The sequence below is a fragment of the Notamacropus eugenii genome, chromosome 3 (assembly GCF_028372415.1).
Source record: "Notamacropus eugenii isolate mMacEug1 chromosome 3, mMacEug1.pri_v2, whole genome shotgun sequence".
NCBI classification, from domain to species: Eukaryota; Metazoa; Chordata; class Mammalia; order Diprotodontia; family Macropodidae; genus Notamacropus; species Notamacropus eugenii.
The window spans coordinates 347,898,414-347,910,662 of record NC_092874.1 but is presented as its reverse complement, the minus strand read 5'-3'; the positions used below and the strand labels follow the sequence as shown (position 1 = coordinate 347,910,662).

At 37.0% G+C, this 12,249-nt stretch overlaps 1 protein-coding gene across 1 annotated transcript in view; it reads left to right on the top strand.

Annotated features, from left to right (window-relative positions):
• Window positions 1–12,249, top strand: part of PGGT1B (protein geranylgeranyltransferase type I subunit beta) — a 61,962-nt gene that overhangs the window by 28,479 nt on the left and 21,234 nt on the right. The window contains 3 exon segments of the mRNA XM_072597205.1: window positions 4,440–4,485; window positions 8,875–9,059; window positions 10,075–10,183. Coding sequence (XP_072453306.1) covers window positions 4,440–4,485; window positions 8,875–9,059; window positions 10,075–10,183 — 340 coding nt within the window.

The following is a 12,249-nucleotide window of genomic DNA, read 5'->3' as shown; positions in this document are numbered from 1 at the left end:
TAGCCTGGAATGCAGTGGATAACCTTGGTGTCTTTGATGCCTGACCAAACTCTGAGCCTTCCATGCTTCTTGTCCATTGGAATAAATTGTTCTTATCCACCCATTCTTCCTAGAAAAGTCTTCACGTACATCCCCTAACACACTGACAGGTTTGAAACCTGTCACTTATCCTCAGCCTGAGTTAGCCCATTTGCTGAGACCGTTTACCAGGGAGTGGCTGCTGTGCTTGCTACGGCTTCTTGGTGCCACATATGAGAGTTGGGTGAATCAGGTGGACATTACAGGTGGATGAGTAGCCCTGAAAAGGCTTGGCAAGCCCTCACATCAGAGGTACTAGTCCTCCTGAATACCTCATACACCCTGTGAGAGTAGGTACTATAGGTATTAACCTATAGGAAGGAACTTAGGTTTACAGAAGTTAGGTGACTTGCTAGTAAGGGTTGAAGGCAGACTGAGAACTGAGGTCTTCCTGTGTAGCATTGGACAAGTCTTTTAACCTCTCTTAATTCCAGTTTCCTTATTTGTAAGATGAGGGGTTTCAGCTAGATGACTTTCTTCAGCTCCAACTCCTATGATCTTTAATAAGATTTATCTTGATGTCATTGTTCTTAGGAGTGAAATCTTCTTTAGCAGTTCTTAATGACAGTAATTTGAGATTGACCATATTTTCCTTTCCCAGGACAGAGTCTTTTCAGTTTGTAGTCTTAGAGCTATCAACTACCACTGACCTCCCTGGCTTCCTTAAGGCCCACCTAAAATCCTACCTTCTACAGGAAGCCTTCCCCAGCCTTTCAGTTCTAATGCCTTTCCTCTGTTAATTATTTCCCTTTTATCCTGTATGTAGTTTGTTTCGTGTATATTTGTTTGCATGTTGTCTCCATTGTCAGATTGTAAGCTCTTTGAAGGCAGGTAGCATCTTTTGCCTCTTTTTATATCCCCAGTGCTTAGCATTGCATTGCATTAACCTGGCATGTAGTAGGTAAGAGAAATTAATATTATACGCATTAATAATCACTAATTTTTGATCCACCTTTTAAAATTTTTGTTAAAGCCCAACTCCTGAGAAGGTTAGTCAACCTCTGAAGGGCATGGCTGAGTGATGGGATTGGGCTCCTAGGCCCACCCATCCAACTGGAAAATCTAATTTCTATTAAAGTATAAACAGAATCCAGGCTGAACAAGCCTTCTCCTGGAGGGGGAGCACCCTGTTCATGGTTCCTTCCTTTAAAGTTTATGGCAGCTCAGCCCATGAAGGAGAAAACTAGCTGGAGAGATCCACATGGGGTTGGTTTCCCTTTGCCTTGATACTTTGAGGCTTCTGAGTCTCATGATCATGCCTTTCAGAAGGGATTTAAGGCATTTCAGGGTCACCCTTGTAGTCTTTGGTTACAGAGAGAAACCCCAGGTTATTGATTGCTGGCTAGCCTAATTAATAAATTGATTACTAATTACCCAGAAACTCAGTCTCTTGGGGTTTTCATTAATCTCGTAAATATTTAATAGTTATTGATTGATTAATCAAAATGACTTGTCCAGGGTGACGTGGCCAGTAAGTTATCAGTGTGGAATTTGAAACTGAATTTTCTTGGCTCCAAGGCTAAGTTTTTCCTTTGCCTTACTACCTTTCCTAAAATCCTGAACATGAGTTGTTTCTTTTTTGTCTGCCATTTTTTTTTGCCTGTACTAGCTGTTTCAAAAATAAATTCTTTTGTTGTAGTTGGATTGTCATTTTATTTCTTACTTGATTCCTTGCAAAGCAAAGACTGTAAGTATTCCAAATGAAGCAATAAGTGATAACTATTTTAAAGAAAAAAGTAGATGTGGTTTTTTTCTCTTTTCTGATTTAAATAGTTTACTGAAAAAGTCTATAGAGTTTCATTAAGAAGGAAATCGAGTTTCATTGCAAATTTCCTTTTTCTTTTCCTCTCTTATAATGTTGAGTAAAATTTTAAAAAAATTAAACTTTGCAAAATATATTATTTCCCAAGTGTGAACTTTTATATGCTTTTAAATCAACAAAGGTACTTTGATGTAGAGAGTTGTCTTTGGAGTCTGGAAAAAATGAGTCTCTTGACGCATATTGGCTATCACTGGACAAGTTATTTCAACTCTCAGTGCCCTAGATACTCTTGAGACTATAAGATGCGAAACAGTTGCAGTATGCATAAATAGAGAGAATGCCACTCCCCCTAATTTCCCTCTACCAGTAAAATTGCAGGTTTGGACAAAACAAAAGTTTTAACATTTCAGAATGAAGTTTAGAAAGAATGGTAGTGTATAGGATGGTTTGTTTTTAATTAAATATGAGTGTATTTAATAAAGTTTATAAATAATGCAACTGTAAAGAGGCATGAGAACTTGAAAGCAGGACTTACAAAGAATACACAAGAGTGGTTAATGTTAGAAAAGAAAGGAGTCAGGAGTCCGTTAGCCATGACGAGAGGTGGTTTGACTATTAGAAATATATGAAGTTGGTTTTTGTTAATTGTTTCTGTCTACAAGGAAGACAGATTTAGAAGTTTATTTTTTTAATTCCCAGAAGAAAGATTGATATTAGATATGTGTGGTATAAATTCAGACAAAGATTTCTACACACTGAAGCATGTTTACAAGGGATAATATTATATAGCAGGAAGTATACTGGATCAGGCATACAATGATATCTATCATAAAGGAGGGACCAAAATGTAGAAATTATATGACTTTAAGCACATTTTCTGTGCTTTGATTTCTTCAAAAAAATGAGAGGATTGGACTATAAGGCCTCTTCCAAGCCTTCAAATTCTGTGAAGTAACATTTCACCTGAAAATCATAAAGAATGATGTTGGTCATCTGTAGATGTTGGCCTAGACAACCTTCTGAGATCTCATCAGTCTTGGATTTTGACCAAAAATCAATTTATGCTTTTTAAATTCTTAATTGTGCTTGTAAAAGTATAAATAAATTTAGTCATTTGATTCAGGGGGTAAAGAACGCTAGATTTGGATTCATTATATACCTGGTTTCAAAACCTGGCACTATCATTTCATTTAATCTCTCTAAGCGACGTTTTTCTGTGTAAAATGAGGGGACTGTACTATAATATATCTGTGGTCCCTTCCAGTTGTAATCCTCTGATCCTATGATATTTAATTATGATTTTTTATCAGGCAATAAATCTGAATCAAAGAATCTTAAATATTCATCTGAAACTTTTAGATAAAGTTTGGAATAGAGATTGACATCTATAAAGAAATAATTTATGGGTGTTAATCTTAAGTCTTTGTGTCTTTTCTTTATTTAAATGTCACATACTTAAGCTTACTTTAAGGGCAGAGTGACTTATTTTGTGAGCTGGTGGTATTATTTTCATAATAGTCATAGATTTAAAACTGGAATGGACCTCAGAGGTCAGCTAGTCTAGAGAGGTGAAGTGACTGGCTAAGGTCACACAGGTCGTAAGTAGCAGAGCCAGAATTCCAACCCAGATCTTCTGACTCCAAATCCAGTGTTCTTTCCACTTTGTCACAATGGCTAATAATTGGGGGGAGGGGGGAATGCATGCCTTTTGGCTGTTGTTATCTGAAATGTGCTATTTTATTTGGCTGTCATTTATTAGTAAGATCTGTTTTTCAGTTAATTTTTATTCATTTTTATCCGTACGGATATTCATCTATCACTGGTTTTGTTATTAGTCTTTGGATACAGTAAACTTTAATTATGCTAGTAAATATATTTTACAATTTAGTTATTTCGGTATTTAGCTGTGACAATAATAGTGTACATTTATATAGTGCTTGATAGTTTTTCAAAACACTTTCCTGGCCATGTGAGATTGAGGTATGCTGATAGCAGTGTCAACAGTGAGCTAGCCAAGTGCATAGGATTAAGAATCGGAAGGGGAAAGAAGAATAGATTTTTTAAAAAGAAAATTAGACTCACATAACTAGTTTAGATGATTACTTATAGAAAATCAGTTCAAATGTGCAATACTTGAGAAAAATCCATTTTTAAATTTGCCACTGCGTATTGGAGCAAAACAAGGGCAAGTACTTGGAAAGGTTGCCCATCCTTCCTGCATGCCCTGCGTATGTAAGGAATAGCTATTTTTGGAATTGCAAAGGAGAATAACAATAGGAGATAAACTAGTACTTAATTTTGTCGGTTGTTGACTTTTTTAAGAACTGTATTCTTTTATTTTGTCTTATCCAAGCTGGTAACTTTATTGGTACAGGAAAATCCCAGGGAGGAAATCCCTTCTACCTGTGCAGATGGTCAACGGTTCCATATGGTCTTAGAGAATTGCCTGGGACAGTGAGAAAATGACTTGCCCACAGTCACATAGGCAGGTGTCTAAGAGGCTGAACTTCATGACTCCAAATCTGATTCTCTTTCCAGTAAGCCTTCTAACTTTTTTATCTACTGTTTCACAGTAAACAGTATTATTTTTCTTTTTTAGTCTTATGACAATGGACTGGCACAGGGAGCTGGACTAGAATCTCATGGTAAGATATCTTTAACTGGTTAACAATATAGAGCTGGGGTTGTATAGATATTGTCTTCTTAAAGTGTCTCCAGTGTCAAATGTGAAATTGCATTATTTTAAAAAATAATATTGGAAAATTAAAAGTTTTCAGAATTGGAAAAATAAAGTTGGGATTTCCCATTAGCGATGTTATCTTCTGACAACTTTGATGGGATGCACCATAGTACTTTATTCTAGATATTGGCATAAACTCCTTCTCTACTACACCCTTATTCTGCTTTTAGCATAGTCTGTCTCTGCTCTGCCTCTTTTCTGCTTCCTCTTCCACCTCCCTATGATAATTGAAAACCTCTTCTGAAACTATGGAATTTACAGAATTGTCAACCAGAGATGTTCATGTTGTGGTTCTTACTGATACGTTGCCTGTTGGCTAGAGCTGCTCCAGTGGCTAGATGATCACTTGGGAAGATGATGTTGAAAAAATCCCTGCTTTGAGTTATGATGTGACCTTTTAAGGACTCTTCCAGTTCTGTAATTCTGTGATTCTTTGATACCTTGGGATTACTTTTTAATGTGAAAAAGTTATTAACTTGGTGTCCGTTTCAGTTGACAAGACCATAAAGAAATAAAACTCCTTTAGTATTGTTGGATTTTCTTAATCTGGATGAAAAAATACTGAGGACTCTATGTATATTTCTAGCATTGCTGTATATACTCTTCAAAAAAAATAAACATATTTTGCCTTATGCTTCTTGAGTCATGTTGCAAAGTGAGGGTTTATGCCTCTCAGCAGTTGTTATGTTTCCTTATAAAAGTGTGTTGGGTTTTCACTTGGCGTTTAGTTTTCCAGTTACAAAGCTCAAGGGGGTTGTTTATTTTTTAAAGTACTTTGTCTGTGGGGAGAATAAATCACCCCTTGGTGATTCTGGTGCCCCTGGAATGACCATGTAATTTATACAGTTTTGTGACTTAAATAATATTGTCACATTTATCTATTTGTATTAAGCTTTTCAAGAAAATAAATACTGAGGTGTATAAAACCTATCTTCATAGCTTGGTTTTTCACTTTCATTCCAATCCCTGATGTTGATCCAGAGAATAATTTGAATATTCTTTTGTATTCTGTCCTTTTCTCATAACCTAGAATCAGAAGGTCTTCGGGAGTGTGTATACATCTCTCTGGGGCTTCAGATCAGTTTGTTAGATGACTTTTCTCCCTAATGGGTAGTTTCCTTTTCCTCACTATGCCTCCTACTTAATCCAAAAACAGAAAAGAAAATCAGCTTTTCTGTCTTGTCAGCTTCTTTCATTTCTTCCCCTCCTATGTGAATGAAGTTTAACAATCGAGATTATAGTTTACAGGCGTCTAAATGCTGCTGACATTTAAGTGGAATGACACAATGATTGTCACTTTTAGGAGCAGCCTTGATCTGTCTCATTTATAGATGAAGGCACTAAGAGGAGGTGGCACTCCTCTGTGCAGCATGTTTATCAGTGGCTCGGGTAAATTTATGCTAAAGATTTTCAGACAACATGAAGCTGGAAGAGGGATAAATTATGCATCAGATGACAGATTCAGGATCCAAAATTATCCCCGAAGGGTAGAATCATAATTTGTCTTAGCAGTTTCTCTGCATGATTTCTTGGAATACGGTAGTTTTTCATCGTATGGTAGTCCTGCTTTTCTGAAAGATCTATAATTTTTAAATTGTTTCTTTGAGATTCTGACTTCCCATTTGTTATTCTTAGCATTTAGAATGTTGTATTGTTCCAATCTAGTTTTTTATTTTTCTACATAGTTTTTCCTTTTTCTTCTGCATTTTTGCATTTTAATTGTTGTTTCTCTGAGGTTACTCTTATGGAGAGGGTCTCTGTCTTTTAAATTCACTGATCTCTAGTTTGATTTTCTGATTCCTTCCTCCAGAATCTTACTTCTTCAGTTGATTTTCTGAACAGTTCTGGAGGTTATTGAAGTTGCTCCATTGTCATTTTCCTGAGCTTCGAAAAAATAGTTCTATCACCTTCCTTATGGGCTTTTGACTTAGTTTCCTTTGTTTTGAACGCTTTTTCTCAGCTCTTCTCCTTTTTAATCACACTGCTCATTTTTCTGTGGTGTTATTTTTATAAACATGCCTACTGCTGACACTCTGCCTTCTATAAACCAGTTCTTTTGAAAAGCCCATGATGCCCCAGCCCTTGCTGTCAGTTATCAGGTCCTTGGTTCTGGGCAGATCTGTTTACCTCATAGCACTAGTGGTGCTGGGGCCAGTCATCTTCATCTCAATCAGTTCTTTTTTTTTCTGCAACTCCCTTCAGCCCTGGGGTGATCTGAGGTAAGTGCAGGCTGGTTATGAAAACATTGGAGGAATGTCCAGACCCCTAGGCCTCTGGTTCACCTTTTGTACCTGTTTCCTTCTGTGCTAGATTAGTTTTAATTAACACCATACTTCTAGTGAGTCCTCCAGTTTCTTGTCTCTGAGGCTCCACAGTCCTTCACAGCTACCTCCTTTTCCTCTTTTCGAGCCTCTGAGGCTATCCTAATTTATGTGTCTGAATTCCTCCAAGTATTGGGACGTTGCCACAGGGAAGCAGCTTAGGAGCTAAAAGCTGCAGCTAGTGTACAGGCTGTGAGAACAGAGGAGGTTGTGAACGCTGTGAAAAATGGAGTACTGAGTTAGTCTGTTAATGTAAAAATTATCTTGTCTGGGGTTCTCTCTCTTATATACTATTTGTTTTGCTGAGTTTTCTGCATTTAGAAGCTTTTTACTTACATTTCTTTGTGTGGTAAAGTGGGAACTACCTATGAAATTCTTCTCACTCTACATGCTGCCTTCCACATTGCGATTTCTAGAAGGTAGCAGATGACGTGGGAATTCTAGAAGCACAGAATGTTAGAGTTCAGAGGAGTCTCAGTGTGTATAATTCATCCCCTCCATACCATAAAAGTGGTCTTCTAGACAGTGCTTAAAAGACTTTTTTGAGAGGGAATGCATAACTTAGTTCTCACCATGGACATCTCTAGTAAGTTTTTCTTTGATCTGGCCTAAATTTGTCTGCATTTCTCTGGGTTTTCCTCTAGGACAGAACAGAATAACACAAATCCCTTTTCTGTATGGTAACCTTTCTTCTTGTATATTCTCTCAATCTTCTCTTTTCTAGATGAAGTATCCCTAGTTATTTCATCCGAAAAAATCCAGAGAGTGGTTAGCACCCTGCATATAGATATGGATATCACTGTCTAGCACTGTGTGTGTGTATTAGCAGTGCATTTGTGCATGAGGACACGCACACACACCACACACACACACACACTCACACAGTCACACTCACACAGCCACACAATCATATACACCCACATACCACACTCACACAGTCACACACACACTCAGCACATACACACACACAGTCACACACTCAACACATACACACACTCACATACTCACACAGTCACACACACTCACACCCACACACACACATGAGCCAGCAAAGGAGACAGAACAGAAACAGATAATGAGGTAGGAGGAGAACCATGAGAGAGCAGCATTATAAAAGCCAAGGCAAGAGAATGAGATACAGTTCAGAGTTATGATTTTAGAAAAATTATTAGCCTTAAAGAAAGGGAGTAAGGTGTGTCTCAACATCAATCCTATGTGAAGTTGTAGCAGCTTTAAAAGTTTTATGTGGTTATCACCAAATTCTGAGTGAAAGTCTAGGAAAACGATTTTTTCATATAGATACCCTTTGGTTTTTTTTCCTAAGGCACTTGTAAGGAATAGGTGAGGTGATGTAAAACTAAATGTGACATAAGTATTAGCTGTTACTGTTTTTTGTTTTTTAAGGGAAATTCAGTTTTATTTATAAGGTACACTTTTGGCTTTATTTCTTCTAGTGTGTTGCCATCAGGATTTGGAATGCTTCTTTCACAAGAAACTCAGTTGATTTACCAATAGGATTTGACAAGTCAGCTTCTGGTTTGACTGGGCTGTAATAGTGGACAGGTTGTTCAGTTAGCAATCCTCCACACTGCAGTATTAGTAATCTGTCTTTAGTTAAGGAAATTAAAACGAGACAAAGGAAAGCACATTGTACCAGGAGGTCAGAACACCTCAGTCTTTGTTGTCACTGCCGCTAACTCGATGTATGGTCTTGGACGAATTCCCTTAATCTCCCAGAGCCTCAGTTTTCTTAACCTCTCTTCACTTCCCTTTCACCTCTGAAATTCTGTGATCTGTATAATCAAATTAATATTGCAGATTTCTGTACTTGAGTAATGGCTTCATGATTTGATTATATTTGACCTTTTTTTTTGTCCTCTGTAATTGCCTGGTCTTTTCTCTCTAGTCATTTTATAAGCATTTAGTAATTAATTAATTTGAATCTTAAAGTTTTGACTGGTTATGGTTAACAGGAGGATCAACTTTTTGTGGCATTGCATCATTATGTCTGATGGATAAATTAGAAGAAGTTTTTTCTGAAAAAGAATTAAACAGAATAAAGAGATGGTGCATAATGAGGCAGCAGACTGGTTATCATGGACGACCCAATAAGCCTGTAGACACCTGCTATTCATTTTGGGTGGGAGCAACTTTAAAGGTAAGACCAAGAATAAAGATCAATAAAATGAAAAACTGAATATGGAAAGATATAAAATAGGTAATAATAACCGATGTGGTAGATTGTTTAGTTTTTGTAGCACGTGGTTTTTCTCAGTATTACTATATAGCAATGATACTGAGCATCTAGTGATTTCCAGTCCAGACTTAGCAAAAAAGGAAGAATAATTAGCGATCAGAAATAAGAAATAAATAATTCCATCAGACAAGTATTCTGTCTTTGACAGTTGCACCAGTGGAGGCGGTGTGAGAAAGCTTTTTTGCCTCCTTGTGCTATCAGCCTTTAAAGAAGGTGTGCTTTATCTTGCCTTAATCATTATTGTTGATTTATTCATGAATTAGTTTATCCAGAACTGTCTTAAACTTACTGATATTTATGTTATTGTTAGTTTGCACAATAAATTTCTTACTCTTTGAATATAGAATTATTTTCCTATATTCTTTATAAGATTTAGCGCAGAAGTCTTACTACAATTTATGTCATTTTACACTTGCCTAACTACATTCATCTCAAACACCAGTTTTTATTGACACTTCTGCCCCTCGGGCCAAGTTTCTCTGTTATGTGTGGTGTCAGTATCAACTCTGATTTTAAAAGCCTACTATGAATTTATGGTATAGTTATAATTTAAAGTCATAAGTGACAAATTTTGGGTAGGTGAACATGCCATTAAAAAACTTATTTGGCTTGATATAAAGGGAGTTTTGAGGTTTTATTTCAAATCTAAATGTTAATAAGAGTTAAATCGATGGATAGGTAAGATGTGAGGGTGAATGTGGCAGAAAAGGGAGATGCTTAGTTAATAAGAGTAGTGCTGATTCCTTGAAAGTTTTTTCTAATCTCAGTTCTCTTGGCCTCCCCCCCCCCTCAGAATTTTTCAGAACCACAAGACTGGAGGAAGCTTGTTTAAGTAGTAAGAAATTGAATTTTGCATCAAAATAGTTTCTTAAACTGTTGTCTTTCAGTAAATGTCCTTTCTGCGATCTCATTTCAGCTGCTGAAAATATTCCAATATACAAACTTTGAGAAAAACAGAAATTATATCTTATCCACTCAGGATCGCCTTGTAGGTGGGTTTGCCAAGTGGCCAGATAGTCATCCAGGTAAATGATTCTCATTTGGAGAATTTTCCTTTCAGTTTTGAAGGAATTTAATGTTTAGCATTATTAAACTTTCCTTAAAAATAATAAAATAAATAGAATTTAAGAATAATTAGAATTTTTCAAAAGATATGGAGAGACATGTGAAATGATTTTTCTTTCTTAGGAGAACTGATCTTGTCAGTTAGCTAGCATTTGGTAAGCACCTACTATTTGCCAGATCATCTATTGAGGGCTGGGGATACAAATAAAAATAGCTCCCAGTCTGACGGTAAAGGTATTGTTCAGACTTGTGCCTTAACCCTTTCACTGCTGTGACCTTCAGTGCCCAGCCCTGCCTTCCGTCAGCTTGGTAGTAACCTGTTTACTGTTTTTCCTGTTTTCCTCTTGAATGAATGGAGTTCTGTTAACCCAGCCATATCTCTATTTGATACAAATGGATTGTGAGTCAGCTAGCATTTATTAGGTGCCAGCTGTATACTGTCCAGTTGGAATACAAAGACATCAGTAAAATACCTCCCCTTAAGAAGTTTATGTTCTTGTAAAACCTTTATCAAATTGCTTATTGTCTCAGGGAGGAAGGAGTTAAGAGGGAGGGAGAAAATTTGGAACTCAAAATTTTTAAAAATGAATGTCATGAATTGTCTTTACATGTAATTGGGAAAAAATTATGAGTGTGTGTGTGTGTGTGTGTGTGTGAAAGTTTGTGTTCTGTGGGGGAGACAGCATGTGCACTTATACACAATAAATAGAAGGTAATAACTTTTGTTGAGGAAGGTACTAGTAGCCAAGACGGAGGAGATCAGGAAAGAAAGGTAGTATTGGAACTGATTTTTGAAAGAAATTATGGATTCTGAAAAACAAAGAGACGAGGAGGGAAGTATGTTCTAGGCTTGGGGGCAACCAGTGCAAAGTGCAAAGACATAAATAAAATAGGTAGTGTCACATGTGAAGAATAGGAGGGGGATAAGTTTGACCAAACAGTAGCATACTGGAAAGTGATTAGCATAGAGGTTAGTTCCAGATCCTAAAGGCTTTTAACTTCAAATAATGGAGTTGATATTTTATCCTAAATGAAGGGATGTTAAAAGTTTTATTAGGGAGCATTTTTTGTGGGAAGATAGCTGTATGTTAGAACCTAGAGACCTAAGATTTCCCCCATTGCAATTGAAATTAAGATAAACTGAGGCACAGAGTTTGGAGCACATTCCATTTAAAAGAGTTCTTTAATTCCCTCAGCAAGGCAAAAGATCCCAAATAAAGACAGACAGATTATTTCTGTAGACAAAAGGAGGAGCATCCCAAAAAACAGAAGACAGCATTATAGATGGAGAAAACTGTATGATTGCTTACAAAGGTAGAAATATCATAGGGGGGACAACATGACTGGCTCTAAATTTGGAAAGCCAGGCTAGCAACAACCCCTCCTTCCATCTTGGCATGGTAGAAAACTCATTGGTGGTGTCCACCTGCTATATGTCACAGCTATAAGAGACCAGATTTTCTTGAAGGACAGTCAGTGTTGCAGACTCCCTGGCACCTACCTGCGTCCTTCAAGTATAACAGATTTCTGTGACACAAGAATAAAATAGTGGTTAGCAGGAAAATTGAACTTCTAAATTTAACTCAGAGACATTAAGTGCCTTACAAGAAAGCTGAGCTTCCAAAGACAAATGAAATGTGACTTAGGTAGATACACAAAATGTCATTGGTTATACAAAATGGAATCAATTTGATTTTCTCATCCCATAATTGCTGTAATGAGATTCTAAAAATGCTTTAGAAGGAATAATGACCAAGAAAACCAAAGAGGATCTGCCATAAATTACTGCATCCAGTCCAGGACTGATCAGAAAGAGTGCTAGGATTCTTTGGAAACCCTGAGGAGGAGACAGGTTAGGGTAGGTGGAAGACAAAGTGTTGAAGCAGTCCAGTGTCAGTGCAAAAGCCAAGATGTGAACGGTGCCCAGCAGGGTTTCATAACTAAAGAGTTCCAGCCACACCAAGATCCGGTGCAGAGCACATCAGAAAGTCCCATCTGCAGCAGGAGATGGGACCAAATACATCCA